Genomic DNA, 24,275 nt, shown 5'->3' on the forward strand with positions numbered 1-24,275 from the left:
TATTTTTTAAAAAGATGTATACATTTTGAACATTTGTGAAATGGGACATTCTGCTGAACTTTTACTTTTGGTACTTAAAGGAATAGTTCACCCCACAAAAAAAATATTTTCTATCAATTACACACCCTGTGATGCCTTGAATTCATGGAATATTTTTTGTTTTTATCACATTCCTAAGCCAATAATTTGATAACCGGCGGTCTCTCCGGTAGGAGACACAAAGAGCCTCCTTTGTGTCTCCTACCGGATACATTAGCCTCTTTATTATTATCAAATTATTGGCTCAGGAATGCGACAAAAACAAAAAAATCTCCATGAATTCAATGCTTCATGGGGTGTGTAATTGATAGAAAATAAGTATTTTTTTTTGGGTGAACTACTCCTTTAATACTGGACTTTTACTTAGTAGTATTCCTATATTGTGGTATTGATACTTTTACTTAAGTAAAAAAAAATGTGAGTACTTCGTCCACCACTGAGTGCACCATAGTAGTGAGTGAGATGAAAACCAACATAGCAATGAAGCATCAACTTGAGCTGCAGACCTATGTGCACATATAGGCCTACTGTACTACAAGCAGTGATGGATAAGTACTCTGATTCTTTACTTAAAGCAAAACTATGTAGCTTTCATCTTCTACCCCGGATTTAAACCTGGTAACATTTTTACCATTGAGCTAATAGAGCCGGCCTGCTTGCTTAGTAGATAAATTGAATCTTGACCATCAGGTCAAAATTCGTGTCAGATCCTTTGTCTAGGTGAGACATGACCTTTGACACGATCTAAATGTCTCAATAGAAGAGCAGGGAGACAAAATACCACCACCCCAATTGTATAAGTTATATTGTATTATGACCTGTCCTGGGTATGACGTTAAACTGCAACCGCAAGCTGAAGAGAGGTAAGCACCTTACCTCAGCAAGGGTCCTCTGGCTTAAGAAGGTCCCTACTGATAGACCTGGTCCTCCTACATGCTTGTATGGTACTTCCCGTGGTGCCTAGCCTAGCCAACACAGTGGGATAGGAGAAAACTGTTTTTTTGGCAGACTGCACAGAGGAAACCCTCAGAGGTTCAACAGGCTGAACAGCGATACCAGCGAGCTTTGTGGAGCGCTACGGGCTGGATGTGTAAAATAAATGTTAAATGGTGCATTTATATAGCGCTTTCATCAAAAGCGCTTTACATAGATTGTGCATTACATTCACCCATTCACACACACATTCATACACCGATGGCGGAGGAAACCATGCAAGGCACCAACCTGCTCATCGGGAGCAATTAGGGGATCAGAGTCTTGCACTTCGACACTAGCTCTGGGGGTGCACGGGATTGAACTGGGAACCTAGTGGTTTCCATCCGGCCGCTCTACCGGCCACTCTACCCCTGAGCCACTGTCAAGTTCTTTCACAGGTCAGCTCCAAACCCAAATCAAGGACACAACTCAGTCTTAAACTCAATCAACTTCTTTATTTTTTCCAACTCTTTCATTTCATTTTGGTTGGTTTCTTTTCGTTGATTGGTCAGTCAGTCAGGTTGTAAACCTTAAAAGACAAGAGAGAAAACAAGGTTTAACAACATTGCCGTTTAACAACAAATTAGGGTATTTATTAAACAACTTAGGGTTTTCAAATTAAATGTTTTAAAACAATAAATGTTTTAAAACAATAAATGTCTTAACAATAAATGCTTTAAAACAATAAATGCTTTAAAACAATAAATGCTTTAACAATTAAATGTCTTAAAACAATTAAAGCCCTTAGACCAAACAAAAAGAGTCTTTAACCAATCAATGTCTTAAACAAGTTATTAAAGTAAATACTTTTAATTAAACATTTTAAATGAATTAAACATTTAAAATTAATAAACCATTTATTTTAGGAAAAATAGCAGACCCACAAGCTTGTAGATCGGCTATTTTTCACTTAGCATTTTAAGCATTTTTTAAACATGGCAAATTCATGAATTCCACATTTTAGTAGTCTTAACTCAAATAAACCATAACATGGTAATCTCATGAATTTTCTACATTTTAGTAGTTTTAAATCATAAACAGAATTTTAACCTTTTTAACTTTGTATTATCCTTTTGTATTTCATACTTTTCTTTCCAAACACAAAAAGAGGACAATGCTGCAATGTGTTCCTTAATTTAAACTTAACCAGTTAAACATGAACACATTATAAGACACATTTTCAAACACATAAGCAGTATTGCAAAACAAAGTAAATAAAACCAGTTCACCGGCGTCTTTGGGCTGAACTTCTTTGGTAGAACTTGGAGTTCCTTCTCTCTGAAGTGTGTTTGTATAATGATTGAGCACCTCCACTCCTTTTCAGGTGCTTCCCATCAGGTAATGAGCGGCCATTTTGCTGGTGCATTTTGGGAAATGTAGTGTAGAGCAGGGGTGTAGTTTTGACTATACATGGGCCAGGAAGAAGAGGATTGGCACTAGGCTCTCAGCACTAAGTCAAAGCTCCCTTTCTGAGTCTTGACTTGACAGCCACTGCCGCCCCGTGTTAAGTTGTAATGTATCCAGGCCATCCACTGCACCCGGCTCCATCTCAAGCCGCCTTGACTCTGTCTTGCCACTGGATACAGGTGGACTCGGGCGAGAGAGTGAGGTCGGCGCTGCGCCACACACCTTCACTTAAATGCGAAGCATCAGCATCGCACGCAGGCGGCTCGGGCCATAGAGTCGCTGTCCAGTGACCGAGGCAGTACTGGACTTCGGCAGCCCACCAAGTGACTAGGCAGCTCTCCCTCTTTTTTAGCCCTCACCTTGTGCTGATGCAATTCCAACGGAAATCTATGCTGCTGGTGCATCACCTCTGACCAAACAACTGGCAGACCTGTTCCGCACCATGTGGAACCTAGGTAAGCTGCCACAGGAGTTCAAAGACGCCTCCATTGTCCACCTATAAGCGAAAGGGCAACAGGCAGGACTGTAACAACCATCAAGGCATCGGTCTGCTGTCTGTAGCGGGGAAGATCCTGGCCAGAATTCTGCTGAACCGCCTGACGGAACATCTTGAACATGGAGTCCTCCTACCGGAGAGTCTGTGCAGATTCAGGCAAGGTCGCGGTACAGTGGACATGATCTTTGCCGCTCGACAACTTCAAGAGAAGTGCCAATGTCAGTCTATACTCTACCTTTGTAGATCTCACGAAGGCTTTCGACACTGTAAGCCACAAGGGGAGGCATGCGTTAATCCGACAGACCTTTTCTCCGACTATGTGGCATCCGCGTGCGGTTAGGGTTAGGGGGGTGCAGTACGTTAGTCCGACAGCGCATTCCTCCGACAGCGCAGCGCTTCGACATTTCCAATACTAAACCCGAACCAAACCCGCACCCTAACCCTAACCGCACGCGGATGCCACATAGTCGGAGAAAAGGTCTGTCGGATTAACGCATGCCTCCCGGGTTAGGGTGCGGGTTTGGTTCGGGTTTAGTATTGGAAACGTCGGAGCGCTGCGCTGTCGGAGGAATGCGCTGTCGGACTAACGTACTGCACCCAGCCACAAGGGCCTCTGGAAGATCATGTCCAAGTTTGGCTCTAACATCTTTATTAACATGGTCCGTGAATTCCACGATAGGATGCAGGCACGTGTCCAAGACAATGGCACATCCTCTGAGCCCTTCCAAATGGGAAATGGAGTCAAGCAGGGCTGTGCTCTGGCACCCACTCTCTTCGGCATGATGTTCTCAGCCATGCTGAAAGATGCCTTCCGGTCGAGGGACATGGGGATAGACCTGCGCTCTGATGGCAAGCTGTTCAATCTGCGAAGACTCCAGGCAAAGACCAAAGTGCAGACGACCACTATTCGCGACGTCCTCTTGGTGGACGATGTGCATTGAATGCCTCCAACCAGCTGGAAATGCAACTGAGCATGGACAACCTCGCCACAGCATGCACAGACTTTGGCCTTACCATTAGCACAAAGAAAACAGAGGTGATGCACCAACCTGCTCCTGGAGCCACCGTACACTGAGCCCCTCATCAGCGTAAATGGTGAACACCTCAGGTAGCACCCTGTCTAGCATGGGCTACATCGATGAGGAGGTCATGCACAGGGTAGCCCATCGGAGCATCGCCTTCGGCAGACTCTGCCCCTATTATTAATTGTCAAACTTAATAAAAAATAATAAGACATATCTACAATCTCACGATGCATCGTGATGCAACACATTGTGAGCTTTAGCAGGCTAAGTGGAATCCCCCTTGATTTAACCTATATAACCTATCAAACTGCTGTACATGTTCAGGGACATTTAACAGACCTATACTGCATATTGCATAGTTTTGTTTTCACATTTTAGTCATTATTATCAGTGCATATACACGCAGAGACTATTATATAGGTTACAAAAAGAGGTCTATGTGGGATATATTGTGTAACTGTACAGTACATTACAGAATGGTATCCTGAAATGTCAAAAGAAGATTTCAGTGTATGACCTGTCATTCACCGTTGCAATGCACTGCTTGAACTTCATGCGGTTTGTCGCAAAATGTCTGCATCAGTGGTTACTGGCTACACATGTGTGAGTGAGTGTGAGCATTGAATAATGTCACTCGATGTGACTATACCTTTCACATTTATCAGACCACAAAAGTACATTTCACACAACACTATAATATCCTTCAATAGCGGCAGCACAGAACACTCCGGCCTTGAAGTTTTACCATCACATAACTCAAGAGGAGCTTCACCTTCTGTCGTGTTTTTTAACCTTGGGAAAAGAAAGCACCAGTTTATTGTTGTGAGAAGCTGCGCAACAAATGCCACTGGGTATGTTTACACTTCAACCAAGACATCAAATAAATGTTAAACTCCCACGTTCCTTCCATAAAAAAAAATAAAAAATAAAAAAACCTCATCATTGGACAACAGACAGTAAAGGACATCCGCCACAGTGTATTTGAGGCCCCAGCTGTCCCCTCTCTCTTGCCTTTGTAGCGGTCCCAGAGTTTTCATTTATGTCCATGAGAGAGGGAACCGCAAAGTGGACTATATGCTGTAGCCGCACAGCCTTTAATCTGCGCTCTCTCTGGCACTGTGTTGTGTTACTGGGGAGGCACACAATGGACGCTCTGTTCTCCACTGAGGTGCCACAGCTGGGGCCTGTGGGCATGCTCAGAAGAGAGAGAGAGAGAGCCGCTGCATGTCTGACCCTGACTCGTCTCAACTAAGTGCAGGCCTTCTAGCGGCAACTCACCATAATTGACATGTACCAGAGACCTTAAACACAGCTAAAATCCTCAGTGTTTGCGAGCGTACAAATGGAACCAAACGGACCCGTATGAAGTGTCCATTTGTACGCTCTCCGGAGTTAGAGATGGGTAAATCGACACTGAGGATTTTTTACTGTGGCAGACACATTTACCGTAAACCCATGTGATTTTATTATAGTATATTTAGATTTTCTTCCCCTAAACTTCAGTTTTCTGTGATTGATTGCGGTTCTGCATTGATGTGATGCGACAAGACCGCCCAATAAATACAATGAACGGACAAATAAAGTTGCGTCAGTGATCTTGGGATTAGAAAAACCTTGAATTATCCTCTGATGAGGAACAGAGAGACAGATGTCCGTAATCCGGCCATACGATACTCCTGCAGCAAGACCTTGGATTCCCAACATAGTAGTTAGTTATAGGGCCCTTCGGTCAGACTTAACCCTGTGAGCCAAGGCTTGTCCGTCATCAGGCCTGCCGTGGCCAGTGTTGCCACGTCTGCTTATTATAAACGACTTTGGGCTTGTTTTTCTGTAAAGTTGCTTGTAAATATTGATGGCTGTGGGTTTTTTTTTGTCTTGTTTCTAAAGTGCAGTCGCTTATTTGGGCTTGTTTCCACATGTTTTGATTATTATTTAAACCAGTGGTTCTCAAATATTTGAATGTCATGGTCATGGACCCCCAATTAATATGTATTTGTCCCCCCCACCTGAACATGTTTTGTGCCAGGGAGCCCTGTACCAGATTTGTGTTGTTAGAAAGTTAAAAAAATCTTACAAATATTAAACTTTTTATTTCAAGATTATTTTGACAACGTGCGTTGTGAGCTTGTAGATCTGCTATTTTCAAATAGCCGATGTATACAATATATAGGTTTAAAGTGCTCATGTGGCCTAGTCGCCTCTTTTGGGCTTGTTTTCCTAGACCTGGTTTCATAATTCTCTCGCGAAATCTGGCAACACTGGCTGTGGCCCCGTCCAAGTGAGCCAGACCCGGCAGGAAGTCAGAGTCCCTTCTGACATGGTGGTCCCACTTTTACAGGGAACATGGCCCAACCTCCCACCCAATACACACGCCCATGCTCGCTTGCACGCAACACTCTCTCTTTAAAGATGTTTTTGCCTTTTCTTGCCTTTATTGACAGTCCACAGGGAGAGAGTCAGGGGGAGAGACAAGCAGCAAAGGTCCACCAGGCCTGGGAATCGAACCTCGGACTCACTGTCAGGCATTAGAGCCTATGTGGTACGTGCCTTAAAGGAGTAGTTCACCCAAAAAATTACTTATTTTCTATCAATTACACACCCCATGAAGCATTGAAGTCATGGAGATTTTTTTGTTTTTGTCGCATTCCTAAGCCAATAATTTGATGACCGGCGGAAACATCCTAATGTATCCGGTAGGAGACACAAAGCCAAAACCACCGGTCATCAAATTATTGTCATTTTTTGGGTGAACTACTCCTTTAACCCAGTGGTTCTCAACCTTTTCAGGCCGGGACCCCCCAAAATAATAACATTTGAACTGGGGACCCCCCAAAGCAATCATATTTGAGTTGAGGCATTACATTTAGTTTGACTCGGTTCCACACATAAATATTGTGAAAATAGCCCATCTACAAGCTTACAGCAAGGCGCTGTGAGATATTATTTGATAATGAGCTATTATTTGACAATTTGGAAATGTTTGACCAGTTTTTATAGTATAGTTTGTTGATTACTTTTGATGCAGTAATGCTCTTTTTTCATTTAATTTAATTTCATTTCTTTTTTTTTATGTATTACAAAGGTCTTAAAAAGGCCTGAGGCTGATTCTACAAAATGTCTGTTTTTAGAATGTCTTCTAAAAACAGTTTTTTGAAAAAAGTATGTTACTACGTCAGTGGTTCTCAAACTTTTTCATGTCAAGGACCACAAAATGTCTATGTATTTGGCCAAGGACCTCCATCTCAAAATATTTTGTTCCAGGGACCCCCCCAGAAGCAAAGATTTGAGTTACAAATGTCCACTTGAAAAAAATATCTATTCAAAGATTTGCACACATTTTCACGATTTTTCAAAAATAGCAGATGTACAAGCTTGTAGCGCGGCACTCGGTGCCGCGCTATGAGCTTGTAGATCTGCTATTTTTGAATAGCCCAAAGTGTAAAATAATGCATTTTAGCTCAAATCTAAAAAAAAATACACAGATGCTTCTCCAGGTCTTAATGGGTTAAATTGGCACTTTACTGTCATCTGCCCCCCCCCCCCCCCCCCATAAAAAAGAAGAAAAAAAAAAAAGACCACTGCCTTAACCACTCAGCTATCCAGGCCACCACCAACTCACAGACTGTCTTTCTCTCCCCATTCTTTTCTCCTTCATTTTTTAAAAAGACGACAGTTGTGATATACTGAGCTTTCCGTAGACGGAACAGCAGTCAGCGTTTTCTTTAGCTTGTTGTCACCTCGGAGCCACGGGGATGTCACACATGCACATGGGTCGTTGTGGGCAGATGTCTTCTTGAGACTGGTGCGTTTAGAGCAGTATTTTTCACAACTCCATTCATTGAACCCTATAGCAGATCTACAAGCCCACAATACGTTGCATTGCAACACGTTATGAGTTTGTTAGATCAACCTTTAGAAGATATTTAGTGTTGAGCGAAAACAGGAGTGGGTCTCGAATATAGCCTTGGGGGACTCCTGTCAACTATATATAAGGTTTAACTGGTTACATCCAGGCAAATGACATCACTGGACGAGCGGTATTAATGTTTGAGGCATTTATGACCAAAAATAGTACAAAATAAATGTATTATAAAATTAGGTTTTATTATTAAACCAGCAATATGTATTATAAAAACTCATTTCCTTTTTTTTCCTCCTAAATTTTTATCCCACACTTTTGTAACCCATTTTTTTCACCCAGTGCCAATTGTCTAAGTAATCCTGGGCGCTACACTCCCTCTGCCAGCCTAGGGAAAGCCTAGAGCCGAGCTCATGCCTCCTTCAATGCATGAGAGCTAGCAAGCCGCTTCTTCTCACCTGGCAGGGGGGACGTTCCCTGGTTGGACGTAGCGCGTGGAAGGAACACGTTATTCCAACCAGTTCCTTTCCCCTCCATCCGGCGCCCCGGCTGACCAGGGGGAGGCAGTATAGAGACCATAAAAACACATTTCTGATTTGTATTTATGACACCAATCACATCAATTTCTGTCAAAGAATCTAAAACTGATAGATTGGGGGTTGTTGATTCCTTGTCACAAAGTACCTACTGTATGCATTTGGCATCTATTTCATATAGTTGTGACAATACTCGTGAAAGAAAAAGTACGCCCACAGCACATGTATACAGTACGCCGCTATCACACTTTATTAAAAATAGAAACATATATATTCCATAGCACTTTTCATACAGACTACAATGGTCCACTGCAGGTGTTATGTTCGAAAATGAGTATAACATACTGTAAAACACTCATTTGGCCTAAATCCACTGTAGAAAGGTCTCTGGGAAAATAAACAGGAAAGCCTCTATGACTATCATGTTACTGTCAGTTCACCCTGCTTCTCTCAGCCAGCATCTGACATTCAACAACTTTGAACTTGGCATTGCTATTTTGGACACGTCGTTATAGGTGAAGATTGAAAAAAAAAAAAAAACATTGGCAACATTTTCAAAAATTGCAGATTTATAAGTTAGATCTATAAGCTGTGAGCTTTGCTCACTGCTATTTTGGCTATTTATGAAATAGAGTTAATGAAACACAACTGCATGGAGTGAAGAAAAACAAACCTTAAGAATGGGGAAACACAAAAGGGTGCTGTTGTTCATTGCAGGAAATAAATGCACATACAATCGAGTTTAAAAAAAGATGGCACATTTATTGCAACATAAATGTTATATACATTTTGTGTTTTCTGTTAAAATAGACAGAAAATTCAAATTCTTGTTGCTGTTTCTTTTTTCTTTTCTTTTTCTGATGTGCATCAACAATACCTTGAATTTCTTCTGACACAAGAACAAGTCTTTTCAATCAAACAACGGAGACTGAAGAGTAAGATGGAGGAATCTGAAGCTCATATAATGCCTTTTTAAGTACTAGACTGAGCAACAGTCCTACTATGTTCTTAAGATGCCGTTTGTAATTCTTCTGATAATAATGAACAGGTTATGGTAAATAACCGTACATTTTTACTATCTAATATAGTAAAATAAAGTAAGAAACTTTTTACTCAAAACTTTCGATTTCAAAAATCTAGAAAGAGTAATATTTAGAATTCAAGAAATATTCTTACAGTATTATTGTATAAAAGACTAACTACAGTGAAAAATAAGCCAAATGTTTTTTTTTTTTACCTTTTGATCTTTTTTTTCATATATTATACATGGGAAAGCGTCGGGGAATACAGCAAGGTCTAGCTTGGCAAACAGAGGAGCAAAGAAACACGGTAAGGAAGTCAACAGGAAATAAAAAAAGAAACACAAAGGAAGGAAGGAAAGAGAACAGGAAGTGACATACGTTTATAACCTCAACCTAAAGTCTGCCAACATGAATACTGAAATGAAGAGCGAAGGCCACATGCAGTCAGAGAAAATATCATTACTTCACTTCTGTTTGTTCTTCACAAAAAGAAAGATGTTAAAGAATATGAATTATTTTTGTAAACTCGTGGAGTGGCATCCATTGTAATCGGTTTCCCTTTTGAAAGAATACTCTATTCTGGATGTGGCAGCCGTGTTTAGGGTCTAGAATATGATGGAAGACAATATACAAAGAAATCAATTGACTATAAAAGCAAGACTTAAGACCAAAATACTTAATAAAGGAAAAACATAAAGCATGCACACTGATAGGGGAAAAAATAAAGCCATGACCAATGTCTTGAACCAAAAACAACTGAAAACAATGATTACTGCGTTTGTTCATAGTTGTACTACTGTTCTATGACGCCAACTATTGGATATTGAACAGCATGTGAATTCAAGAACTATCTAGTCTGGCTTACTGTGTTGTGTACGTCACTGCTTGGATCAAAACACCACTTAACATAACTGAGAAATTCTCTCTGCTAATTCAAAGTGGACACATTGTATGCTCAAAGCCTAAAGAAATGATTTGTTACAGTAGAAATAAACATAGCTATGTTTTTTTTCTCCTTTACCTATAGAAGTAACATTCTTTGAAACACATTTACTAGTGCTTGTGTTATTGACAGAAAAAAAAAGAAGGGCTTTATGTTCATCAGGCCAGGAGATAGTATGGTCATCGTTTTGAATCTACAACTTCGTTAAGCAATTTCTGATTAGCCAGTGGCAGGAAATAACAAAGAGAAGCTATGTCTGCTTAAGTCCAGAGCATGTGAATGCAGGTACACGTTATACAACTTTACAGCAGGTGTATTTCACATGAAGTGGTGCCCATAATCGTGAATCATTTATTGTGACCCCCTAGTGCTTCAGTCGGAGAGAATTTAACCGTCCCTACAATTGTGAAGACAAAATAAAATGTTTTATCGTCAGTCCTAGGAGCGGGCTCTGCTGTCTGCGGGAGTCAACAACAGTGCTATCGTCGAACGTATCACTTGCTTATTCTATTCCGGTTGTGCGTCACATTGATTAGCTACAAAAACAAGACTACCTCGCGGTGTGCTCGCGACTCATTTACGCGATGTCATGGTGAAAAGTCACCCTCTGAGATTCCTAGTCCATTCTTAGGGCAGAAAGAGCAGCCAAATACAGAAACTGCAGTCCTTACAGTTGACAAGCTGTAAAAGTCTAAAAGTTGTGTCGCGTTGTATAATGTGTACCTGTCGTGATAAACATCGACAACAATCTGCAAAACACGTCAGATTGTTTACACATAATACTATTATGGCAAAGGTAGTAAGGGCAGTGAAATCCCCTTTTTTCCCTTTAGTTAAGACACTAAAAATATGCAGGGAATGCTAGGGTTTGTAGTTTGCTCTCTGTATTTTTGACTCACTACTGAGGAACACAAAAAAGAAAAAAACGCACACACACACACACACACACACACACACACACACACACACACACACACGCGCGCGCGCGCGCACACACACACACGTCTAACATCGACCTTTCAGTAAAACTAGAGTTTGCCATTCTTCTGTCACCGTTGCCACTAAGACTATAGTGTTTAACGCTGGAGTAACAGGGGCCTATTAAGCCTGATTTGTACTTAAGTTGCGGGTGTCAGGCACAGAAAACAGCAGATCTACAAGATTGTAGATCTTTTCGTTTTCCGTTACGCGACATCCCGCATCGCAACCAAGTTTAACTCTTTCTATTGACGAGCTATGCTACAGAGAAAACCAAGCATTCTGTAGGTAGTTTTGGTTAAAAGATGCTGCTCGTGGCGGAATGAATACAATATAAATATAAATAATATATCATCTTTTTTTCCTTTTGAACGGGGCACTTACGTCTCGAGCTCTCGCGACCAATAAACATTTACAGTTGGTTTATAAATATCACTCTTGCACTGGCCAATAAATACATTTGAATCTCTGTCGTCTCCCCTGCTCATCGGGGCTAAGTGCTCATGTTTTATTTATTCATTTATTTTTTTGGGGTGACACTGGCAAACTGTAGATTGACTGAAAAGCTACATGCTTCTCTTTTGAAAATGACCAAACTTTCCCTTTAGACATACGCTTTATAGTTCAATAACATAATAAATAGAAAAGAAAAAAAACAAGAAATAAACAAAAACCTAATTGCTGTTACAATGCATTCGTCAATTCAGTTTAGGCACAAGGCAATTTCCACGTGGGCTTTGGGAGGAGATTGCGTCAGTCTCTGATTGTTCGTTCAGATAGTGATATGTGCTGAAGTTTTTTTTTTTCTCGTGGGCAGAAATTTGCTGATAGACATTGGCTGTTGTCACAGGGGGGCTTGGACACTGGGTGGCGGGGGGTGGGGGGGTGGGGGGGGGATTCGTCTTCAATCGTAGGACTGGATCGCGTTAAGTCTTGTCGTTTTGCGTAAAAGTAAGTGGTCTGGTTTCCTCCAATCGGTGTCACAAACTGTGAGTCCTGTCCGCCACTGGAGAGGCAAGATCACCAACTCTATCTTACAGAAATGATCTGGATCTGCTTTGATCTGGAGAGGAGAAGAATAGGAGGATTACAATCAGAGATGGACTGCACGTCTGTTGAACCGGTGAAGATGTACAAAACAACAAGCCATACTCTGTCTCCTTATTCAGCTACGATATCGTCTCCTTGTTATGTCCAAAACTGATACTTTTCAGGAAATAGAAGAAAGAGCCTGTATTCCAATGGCTCCAATGTAGTTATTATTTAGTCACTAGCTAGACATATTTATAAAACCCACAGACAGACAGACAACCTGGCATTCCCCAATTTGTCCATGTCATTATAGGTGAGAATAGCTGATGTAGAAGCTCACAGCGGGTAGCATTGTGAGCTTGTAGATCGGCTATTTCTGCTACTTTTTTGCGGCACTGACTGTCATACAGCAAAGTATATATGTATATTAAAAAAAGAGGTTTCTGCCCGACAGCGACAATGCCGCAAAGAGCATATCGTCAAAGATGGTTAATTCATGAAGACCTGCCATCCCAACTGTAGCCACTAGAGGCGACATGGTACACAAATCCTACAAATGGTCTCTTAAGTCAGAAGCTGTGTTCACGTTCGCTCTTCCATTGGTCTCCTAAAAAGGCGGCCGCAGATACGGGAAGTAAACCGGAGATGGCAGGTCTTTACATTTTTTTTGTCTTGGATATCGTTGCTATCGTCGGGCAGAAACCTTGTATCTCTGTATTCTAACTTTTGGTGTTTTCTTTTCGTAAATTAACGCCCTACTTGATCATACAACTGCGTCCACACAGAAGCATCAAAAGTAGCAGATCTACAAGCTCGAACGGTTTCTAGACATATGAGGTTTCGACCCGACAGAGACGATATACTGTAGAAGTATAGTTTGTATTTCAGCACATTAGCAGAAAGATTTATAGTCTCTAGGGGTCAGTGGTCCTAAAAAAGTGGGGTCCGGGGACCCCCAGGGGCCCTGGAGGGGGTTCCAGGGGTTGTCCCCAGCTAAACGAGTGACAGTTGAGAACCAAATGGACCCTTACAGCAGGGGTTCTCAACCTTTTCAGGCCGTGACCCCCAAAATAATGATATTATTTCCCGCGACCCCCCGCATGCACGCGTGCGGTCCCGTTCGCACGCGCGAAGGTTATTTAATTATAATAGGTTATTTGATAATTGTTTATTATCAAAACATTTTTGCAAAAAGTGGGTAAATTGAGTAAATTAACTGATAAAACATGAATTAATGATAACATAAAAAAAATATTTTGTAAAAAAAAAACTTTTTTTTTTTTTTTTTTTTTTTTTTAATTCACCCAAAAATCTGGCGACCCCCCCAAATTATTTGGCGACCCCCCCTGGGGGTCGCGACCCCCAGGTTGAGAACCACTGCCTTACAGTGCTGCAACTCTGAGAGTGTACAAATGGAACCAAATGGACCCTTACAGTTCTGCAACTCTGAGAGTGTACAAATGGATTATCACTTCCTTCCCAGGTGTTACCAATGATACTAATAAAGGCTCTGTTCCATTTAGTCTAGCACAGTGGTTTCCACGACCCCCATAACTCTGAGAGTGTACAAATGTAACCAAATGGACCCTTACGGGTCCATTTGGTTCCATTTGAACACCCTCAGAGTTATGGGGGTCTGTGGCCTAATGTGTGTGTGTGTGTGTGTGTGTGTGGGGGGGGGGGGGGGTCTTTGAAATGAAAAAGGTGTGAGAACCAGTGGTCTACTGTAGGTGTACAGTACGGTACCTGTGTGCTACTGTACTCAGAGGTGGCCCATGGGGTTGGACGCGTCGGTGAGGCTGAGGCCGGGATGCTGGGAGTGTTGAGAGTCCACCCCAGAGACCCCCGACACCTTCTCCTCCTCCCTCCTCTTAAGGCAGGCTGCTTTAGGGTTTAGGTTACGCTCTGGAGGGTTTAAGGGAACAAAAACAAAGCAATTTATGAGACCGCTTATTTTTCAGGGGAGCAACAGTTGATTGGAACTGGTCGATTAAAAAAAAATATCAAAAAAAGATTTTCTAAGCACAGAAAATAGCAGATCCACAAGCTAGCATTGCGTTGTGATTTTTTTTCCCCTTCATGACACCGTTGTACAGTGGTTAATCAGAGTAAACAATTTAGTCAATTAGAGAAAAATATATAATTTATTAGAAATGTTTTTGTACTTTTCTTTACTCCAATGTATTTGATAACAGAATTTTTTTGTCTTTATTTTTAAAAAAAGGAAAAATGTGACAGTAATAACAATAAGGGGGGAGGGATGGGAAAAGGAAATGAAAAAATACAAAATGTTTACCCGATTTCATGTCATAACTGTGAAACTAATAAAAATATTTGTTAGAAAAAAAAAGAAATGTTTTTGTGTTCTGTCGTCTCTGTCGGGTGGAAACCTCATAATTATGTCCAAAACTGTTGCTTTTCAGGATTCAAAAATAGTGAAAGTAGCAGATGTACAAGCTCAAAAAAACGTCGCTTTTGATCTGCTACTTTCGATGCTTTCGCGTGACGCTCTAGTATGATCACGTAGGGCATTCATTTACGGGGGAAAAAAAACAAATAAAATATGGAGATACAATAAGAGGTTTTTCTGCCAGACAAAGTTTTTGCGTTGATTCATTGACATGCGTACGTACAGATGTGCCACTTCAAAACTTCACATGTTACTGTTCTTTCCCTGAAAGTGCCCTGAAAAGGCATGTTTTCCTCCCTGTTCTGCCCTTAAAAACGCACTGTTTTGCCCCTGAAAAGACGTTGTCACTCCTCGACACTACCAGCAGAGGTGCTCACGTTCAGAGAATGGGTGAACACTAACTAAAAGAGAGAGAGGGAGAGATAGAGAGAGAGAGATGTGGGGACAGACCAGATAGACAGACAGAGACAGACAGACAGACAGACAGACAGACAGACAGACAGACAGACAGACAGACAGACAGACAGACAGACAGCGATTGAGAGAGAAAGGGAGACAGACAGAGAGAGGGGGGGCAGACAGACAGACAGACAGACAGACAGACAGGGATTGAGAGAGAAAGGGAGACACAGGGAGAGAGGGGGGGGGGGGGGGGTCAGACAGACAGGCAGACAGACAGACAGACAGAGAGGGGATATTTACCTTTTAGATGTATAATGTAAAATCTATGTCAATTTAACTCTGAGAGTGTACAAATGGAATATAAAAAGTAACGGCCAAGAAGATAAAGTAATAAGCTGTAACAGTTCCAGACTCTGTAGGCTACCTCGGACTTGCTGCTCCAGACTCAGGATGACGGCCACGGCCTGGTGGAGGATGAGCAGCTTGGTCTGGGGCTTCTCGCTCTTCAGGTGCAGCTGGCACATGCGGCCCAGCTCCTTGAAGGCCTCGTTGATGTCCCGCACGCGCAGCCGCTCACGGGCGTTGTTGGCCATCCTCCGCTCGCGCTCGCGCTCCGCCTTCTGCTCCGGGTTCAGGTTGTCGTCGTCCTCGTTGATGCTACTGTAAAGAGGGGGGAAGGACACCCAGTGTTAACACATCACCCGCCAAGGTATTAACCCATTGAGACCTGAAGCCGATTCTACATGTCTCCTAAATCTCAACATTATTCTGAAAAACGTATGTTTCTGTATCAGTGGTGCTCAATCTTTTTCATGTCAAGGACCCCCAAAATGATATGTAATTGGCCGCAGACCCCCATCAAAATATTTTGTTCCAGGGACCCCCCAGAAGCAAAGATTTGAGTTAAAAATGTTCGCTTTAAAAATATATATATTCAGAAGATTTGCACACATTTTCACGATTTTTCAAAAATAGCAGATCTACAAGCTCATAGCGCGGCACTCGGTGCCGCGCTATGAGCTTGTAGATCTGCTATTTTTGAATAGCACAAAGTGTAAAATAATGCTTTTTAGCTCAAATCTAAAAATGACACAGTTCCAGGTCTTAATGGGTTAAACATCGTTTGTTATCCCCTTGCCAGCGTGATGACCTTCATCCGATGATATTTGAGACGCCGCGGAAGCGACATTGTGTTCCAAAAAAACGGGGGGAAAAAAAGAGTCCCTGTGGCTAAGCGGAGGGATCGGTGTATTCAGAGGAACCACAACATTCCAAGCGCGATCCGCCGTTTTGGGGGCTGTGGCCCGCTGAAAACGGTGGTTTTCGATGCAAAAAAAACAGCAACTGAGTTACAGCTGTTTTTCTGAAAATCCCATAGGCAGGCCGGATGGAAGTGACGCTTTTTGGAATGATGTCACATCCACATGCTTCTTCTCTGGCGATGGCATCATCCCAGAGCTGTGTTACGGTGCTTAAAAGAGCGTGCCTCATTTTTTTTAATAGAATGACTTTATGCGTCTTGGCGGGCAAGTGCACTATTTAATAGAACGACTGAAACTATGACGGAAAAACTTTTTCCACTGATAAATAAATAAATTAAAACTAAGCTATGATGACTAAAGCACTTTCGTAAATACAATTTCGTCAACAAATAAAAACTAGAACAAAAAAAAACTCGAACTAAAAGACAAGTCATTTTATGTTTGGTTGCGCTCTGAAAATAGCCGATGTACAAGCTCACAACGCGTCGCGCTGCGACGCGTTGTGAGCTTGTAGATCGGCTATTTTCAGCATTGTAACCAAGAGTAAAATCAGCCATTACGACGCCATCAGGGCACCGCCGAAATATATTTGATGTCAAAATTAACGCTGGGAAGAAACAGAGAACAGACAGACCCACGGTCAAGGTCAGTTAGAGCTAGGAGACCATTTTAAAGAGACTATACCCGATGAACACGATTGTGTTGCAGCTGAGAGCTACGATGACTCATCGTGCTGTTGTAACATCCTGTTCAAGACCGTTCTGCTGCGCACATGTTTTCTGGTATTGTTATTTATCCATTGATTTCCTTTTCGTTTTACCGTGCACCTTCTAATATCGTTGCTGTCGGTCAGAAACCTCTTATCTCCATATTTTAACTTTTTGTGTTTTTTCTAGTACGTCACACAAAAGCATCAAAAGTACTTTTGCTGTTTTTGAATTTCTATCCTGAAAAGTGACAGTTTTGGACATCATTTCAGCCACACTTTTAACACCTGTAATCATGTGATGATGTGACAATTAAGTTGAACCTTGACACGTGAGAAAATGTTTGCTTATTGCAGACATTTTTGTCTCCGCCAGGAGACTATGTTTTCGTTCTCGTCCTTCCGTGTGTCCACCAAGCTAACATTGGTCAAGCTTCACGTGACACGTGACAATATGTTGAAAGGGTGTGCTTTGATTGGCTAGCGAGACGCATGATGAAATAGAGACCTATAAATAGGTGTGTCACTTCAAAAGATCATTTATATCTTTTGAAGTGAGGTAAGACAGGATTAATCAGGAACAGTACTGGCGGAGACCTGTGCTCCGGGGAGCACATTTTCTAATTTTTTTTATTTTTTATTATCTTTTTTTTTTGCATTATCATCCAAATGGGGCGAGTGAAGTAAAAACCTGATGATGGCATTGCTATTTAACCACATGGACCCGTAGCATCCCTATTCTGGGGCCTGGTATCACGTCATAACACAATTTACAATTTAGGTAGGCATTTAGCTGAAGCTCTTATCCAGAGCGACTCATAGGTGCAAGCGACTCATAGGTGCAAGTAAGGGTGTTGGAAAAAACCTGATTCATGTAAAAATTATGTTTCTTTTTTTTTGCTGGTGAAAGTTACAGGAGTTTTTACTGTATGGTGATATGAAGTGTGATATGAAGTGTAAGCTTACCATAATCATAGTAAACATTATTATGTCTTCAATCATATTCAAAGTGCAGCGTGTCACTGTCCAGCTGACGCTCGTAGCCACTCGTTAATGTTACTTGCATCAAGGCAAGTATGTTGTGTTTCTGCATCAAATAGAACTACAAGTGATCTACACTTGGTTGTTAAAGTCCAGATGAAAACAATATCACTGTTGTTCATTAAAATGGATAAAACTTATTGGGAATCATTTTCAAATGGGAATTCGTTTTTGAATCGAGAATAGTTTTGAATTGAAAAAAAAACAAAAACATTTTTTAATCGAATCGTGACCCCAATAATCGGAATAGGCTCTGTGCACAGCAGTCATATTGTAAAGAAATTGGGCCTCTTCCTTATTTCCTTCACAGGTGTTACCAATGATATAGTCCATGGGCCCAGGTCAGAATTTTCACTAATCAGGGACACTCAAGGTGGCAAATTCTAGTTTGGTATTTTGAAAAGGTCTATATCCCTAGATAATATTTCAACATGATAACCCTTCCCAAGTAGTAGCTTAGTCCTAGTTATCAGCCTTCAATGACACCAACCATAGATCCAAAGAATGAAAAAATCGCCTAACCTTTTTTGAATAGAACATGTCATACAGAGGGAAAAAAACATTATTCAATCTCTTACATTCACTTATTTAACCACATGAACCCTAGCATGCCTATTCTGGGGCAAACATTCAGCAAATGGCATGTCTACAAGCTCACAACACTTCACGTTGTGATACGATGTGAACAGCATTTTCACTAATCGGGGTCATGTTGCACAAGTGCAACATTTGCAAAATCTAGTTTTGTATTTTGAATAGGTCTATATCCCTAGATGATATTTGATCATGATAGCCTTTCCCAAGTGGTAGATTAGTCACAGTTATCAGTCTTCAAAGACACCAACCATATATTCAAATAATGAAGAAAGCGTGCCACTTTTTTTGAACATAATATGTGATACAGAGGGGGGGGGGGGGGGGGATAATTTTCTCTCTTTCATTCACTTTAATAATAATAAAATAATAATAATAGTAGTAGCTTGAATGTATATGGCGCCTTTCAAAAACAATGAACAACCAACAGCCAAACTAACAAAACAACAAACAACTATATGCCATAAGCCTGAGAGAATAGGTGTCTTTTCAAGACACACAGCCTTAAGAGTCCAGTGTTGCATGAGCATGGAGCAGGAGCATGACCAATCCCTATTGGGAGAGAGTTGCACAGGGTGGGGGCTCCCACACTGAAGGCTCTGTCCCCGACAGAGCCTTCAGAACAAGGTTCAGAACATGGTTCACTTGTTTGCCTTAGGGACAGAGAGGAGGTCCAAGTCTGTGGACCACAGGGTCCGTGACAGAGTCGGTTTATGGAGTAGGCTTGAGAGGTACTTTAATCAATGATCATCATCATCATCATCATCATCATCATCATAACTGTCATACCAATATCAATTCTTCAGTATTCGTCATCGTCATCATTATCATCATCATAATCAATCAGTTCCACTTCATCTTCCTCCTCTTCCTTCTGATTGCTGCAGGTTTGTAGCTTGCACATTTCTGTGCACTTTAATTTGTTGGCAAGGCAGGAACAGTCTGGAAGCTTGCAGGTCCGTACACACTTGCAGGCCATAAGTTCCAGGACAGCCATTGGTGCTGAGGCTGACAGGCTGGTGGTAAATGCTAAATGGTGCATTTATATAGCGTTTTTATCCAAAGCGCTTTACATAGATTGTACGTTACATTCACCCATTCACACACCGATGGTGGAGGAAACCATGCAAGGCACCAAACTGCTCAGAGAAATTAGGGGTTCAATGTCTTGCTCAAGGACACTTCGACACTAACTCTGGGGGAGCCCGGGATCGAACTAGGAACCTTGCGGTTTCCAGTTCACTCTACCCGGCCACTCTACCCCTGAGCCACTGCCGCCCCATGGTGGTGCATGTGGAGTGGGCTGTTCATGTGAAACAGTGTAAGAGAGTTGTCATAGTCTCCAATGACACACACACCTTCACATTACTGCTATACTACACCCCATATACTTACTTCCAAGCACTGAGGAGGAAGGAGATCTGGCAGCAGTATGGCACTGGTGAGAAGCATTCTCCCACTGCATCAAGCAGTCTCTCATCTTGGAGCACCACTAGCCAAGACAGTGATCAAGGCACATATCCTGACTGGAGATGACTGCATGAGTAAGGTGGGGACCAAACATGCAGATATGGCTTTTGACCCAGTGCAATATCTGACAATCTTTGGAGAGGCAGACACCTTGACTGAACAAGACACAGCGTTGACAGAGAAGTACTTGGTGCGTGTCTGGGCAGGGTCCAGTTCAAGTACAACAGCAAGACATTTGATGACCTCAGGGTAGAAAACTATACCTGTGCCAGTGCTGGAATGGATGCTCTCCCTCCCACAAGTAGTGTGATCAGAGGCCACATCCAAGGTGTCTTTCTGGTGCATAGGGCTTGCGACCTGTTGCGACAGCCAAGGAACCTCAGGCAAGACTAGCACCAATGGAACATGGATGGGAGGAGCACTTTGGTACACTCCTGCCATCTAAGTGTCTGAAGGCCTTACCACCAAGTCTGCTCACAGCATGCAAGTATTCAGGCAAGTGTGACACTCGCCGATGTTGGTGCCGTGCTGCTAGAGTTCCATGCATCATATTCTGCCATGGAAACATTTAAAATCCATCCTGTAAAAGTCCATCACACTAACCAGCATGCACACATATGGTGCACTTTGAGAGGAATTGTTATTTGATTTTGAGTTACGATTTTATTTGTATGTCTTTTGTTAGAAATAAAACAAATCATTATTGAAAAAAAAATACAATGAAAGTTATTGAGTTATTGAAAAATTGCATTGACTTACATATTTCAATGACAAGATGCTCCTTAATGGTCAAAACAATATCAGAAAGGAATTATAAATGCCAGAATTAGTTTAATTAGTCTTATTACACCTGTTTTTAGTCCTAACAATGGCCAAGTTATGGCCAAGGTCTTCGAAATAGCAAGATGACCTTGACCATGACCTTTCAAGGTCAACATCACCCAAAGTGGTCATAACAGAAATGAATTCCCCACCCCACAATTAGTCAACATGGAGGTATTGCATGTGTATATACACTCAGAAACAAAAAAAGTTGGATTTTCATCATAGGCGATGGCGGCCATTTTTTATTTGGCCATTGCGCCATTTGTGGCACTATGGCGGATGAGAACCTCTGTGATTTTTCATGTCTAGGTACCCATTGACTCAGTTCAAGTGAGAAATTCTCCTAACACCAAATTGCGAACGGTTCTATTGGCCAGGTACAGAACTACTGTGCAGATAATGTGGGGAGATAATGGCAAAAACATGAATGTCCTAAAAAAGTATTAAAGCTACTCATTTGAAAAGGTTATCATGTTTCAAAGTACTTATATGGACCCTACAAACAAAATGGTGCCAAAGAGATTTTGCCACCTTACGTGTCCCTGACTTCTCGTCTGGCCCATGGACTAATACTAATGAAGGCTCTGTTCCATTTAGTGTAGCACAGTGGTTCTCAAACTCCTTAATTTCAAGGACCTGAGAGCGTCCATTTGGTTCCATGTGTACACTCAGAGTTTCACACCCGTAAGGGGCCATTTGGAACCCCCTCAAGGAACCACGAGGGTCCCTGGAGCACACTTTGAGACCCACTGGTGTAGCAGAGTGTTTCCAGTGAGCCAACATGTACAATATCAGCACCCTGACTCTGTTTGACCAGAATGGAACAGAGCCTTAATAATTAGTATTATTGGTAACGCCTGTGAAGGAAGTAAGGAAGAGGCCCAATTTCTTCCAATAGGCTCTATTCACAGCAGCCATATTATGAAGACATTCACAGGTGCTACCAATGATACTAATTAAGGCTCTGTTCCATTCTGGTCAAACAGAGTCAGGGTGCTGATATTGTGCATGTTGGCTCACTGGAAACACTGTTACACCAGTGGGTCTACAGTTGGGGTCCAGGGACCCTCATGGACTTCCAAATGGCCCCTTACAGGTGTGTAACTCTGAGAGTGTACACATGGAACCAAATGGACCCGTAAGGGTCCATTTGTTTCCATGTGTACACTCTCAGAGTTATGGGGGTCGTGGAAACCATAGATATAGAAACCTAGATACCTCATTGGCCTCTGCAGTTCGTTGGAGCAACTCGTATCGCGGCCGCCATCTTCGCGTAGGAAAACGGACACTCAAAGTGACTACTGGCCAATCACAGCGCTCACAACGCGTTGACTACTGGCCAATCACAGTGCGTCTTTTCTAAGATTTGTCAGAATCTAGTTGTCCCGCCCCCACTTGCCTCTGATTGGCCTACCGAACGCCCCCCTTCTGTGACACAAACGGAAGCTTCAGGGAAGCTTTCCTACGCTAAAACGGCCCCCGTGATACCAATGCCTCAGAGCCGAAGGAGGCGTCTACCTTTATATGTCTAATATGGTGGAAACCACTGTGCTACACTAAATGGAACAGAGCCTTCATTAGTATCATTGGTAACACTTGTGAAGGAAGTGATAATATGGCTGCTGTGAATAGAGCCTATATGGCTGCTGTGATATACTGGTGACTCTGAATAACCACACTTGGGTGAGCTTCCAAACATAGGTCTTTACAGGTAGACTTCACAGGTTCAACTGACACATACAGCACACTTCAGAGGCTTTCAACAGGTGCAGGGGATATTGGTAATCAGCACAGGTGCAAATAATGTTCCTAATCAGTAGCTGCTTCTACACATAAAGACACACTATTACAGCTGCTGTACACATGGAATGGTGAGATAGCAGAGGATTCACAGCTAGGTGCGACCGACATCAGATAAAGGAGAGTAAAGCATGACCGCCTACCTTGTCCGGGTGCCTGTCCTGGGAGTCTTGATGTCTCTCTTGTCTCCCTCGGCGTCTGAATTAAGGTCGTCAGAGGAGTGCTCGTCTCTGTCCTGGCTCTCCAGCTTTAGCTCCAGAGCGGCCGCTACCTGTCCAGCCAGACCTGCAGACACACAGCCGGGCACGCAATCAGTGGCGGAAAAAGTGCTCAACATTTGTTACTTAAGTAAGAGTATCAATACTGCAATGTAGAAGCACTCTGTTACGAGTAAAAAAGTCCGGAATTCAAAATGTACTTGAGTAAAAGTACAAAGGTATTGGTATCAAAATGTACTTAAAGTACCAAAAGTAAAAGCACTCATTGTGCAGAATGTCCCATTTCACAAGTTGAAAATGTATACAAAATCGTTTGAAAATGGGCAATCTACAAGCTCACAATGCGTCGCATCGCGACGCATTGTGAGCTTGTAGATCTGCTATTTTCAAATGGCTATAATATATTTAGGGCTGTGTGTTTTGTACTAATAGTCAAAAAAGTTTTCAAGTAATTGTAGTGGAGTAAAGGTACAATATTTGCATCTGATATGCAGTGGAGTAAAAGTATTGGAAATTGGAAATACTCCAGTAAAGTAAAGAAATCCTCAAAAGTGTACTTAAGTACAGTACTTGAGTAAATGTACTTGGTTACAATACACATCTCCTGTCTCCTTTTTGCTCAAATAACATTTAAAAAAAATATCATCACACTATAAAGCTATCGTTGCTTTCGGACAGAAACCTCCTATCTCCATATTTGCGTTACTTTTCGTAAATGAACGCCTGTACTTGATCATACTGCAGCGTCACACACAAAAGTATCCAAAGCAGCAGATCCACAATCGAATCTGCTTGCATTTCGCGATTTTTGAATTTGAATCCTGAAAGCAATATTGGACATAATTATGAGGTTTCCACCAGCGAGAGACAATATCTTCGCTGTTGGGTTAGAAATCTTGTTACAGCATGTCCCAAAACGGTACATTTTCCGAAAAAGTGGGGAAAAAAACAACCTGTGTTCTCCATAGGATCCAATGTAGTTATTATTTAGTTAACATTGCTCATTGGTTAAATGTTTATAAAAACCCACAGACATACTTTCAACCTGGTGTCCCTGTTTTGGGCTCTGTAAACTTGTATTGGCTATTTTTTGCTATGACAATAAATATTGCATATACTTATACAGCATGACACGCACATGTCAGCATACAGCATGTAGAAATATTCTGATGATACAGCCATTGTGGTGTGTGTCAAGGGTGGGCAGGAGGAGGAATACAGGGACTTGACAAAGG

At 41.9% G+C, this 24,275-nt stretch overlaps 1 protein-coding gene across 1 annotated transcript in view; it reads right to left on the reverse strand.

The window, feature by feature from the left end:
- Positions 1 to 8,564: 8,564 nt before the first annotated feature.
- Positions 8,565 to 24,275, reverse strand: part of tcf12 (transcription factor 12) — a 196,963-nt gene continuing 181,252 nt past the window's right edge. Inside the window, exons 19-22 of the mRNA XM_084065046.1 lie at positions 22,966 to 23,107; positions 15,549 to 15,784; positions 14,059 to 14,217; positions 8,565 to 12,343 (exon numbers count right to left, since the gene is read on the reverse strand). Of these exons, the coding sequence (XP_083921172.1) occupies positions 14,075 to 14,217; positions 15,549 to 15,784; positions 22,966 to 23,107 (521 nt within the window). The 3' untranslated portion in view covers positions 8,565 to 12,343; positions 14,059 to 14,074. The remainder of the gene's footprint in view (positions 12,344 to 14,058; positions 14,218 to 15,548; positions 15,785 to 22,965; positions 23,108 to 24,275) is intronic.

The sequence above is a fragment of the Gymnoscopelus microlampas genome (genome assembly GCF_963454915.1).
Source record: "Gymnoscopelus microlampas genome assembly, chromosome: 1".
Classification (NCBI taxonomy): Eukaryota; Metazoa; Chordata; class Actinopteri; order Myctophiformes; family Myctophidae; genus Gymnoscopelus; species Gymnoscopelus microlampas.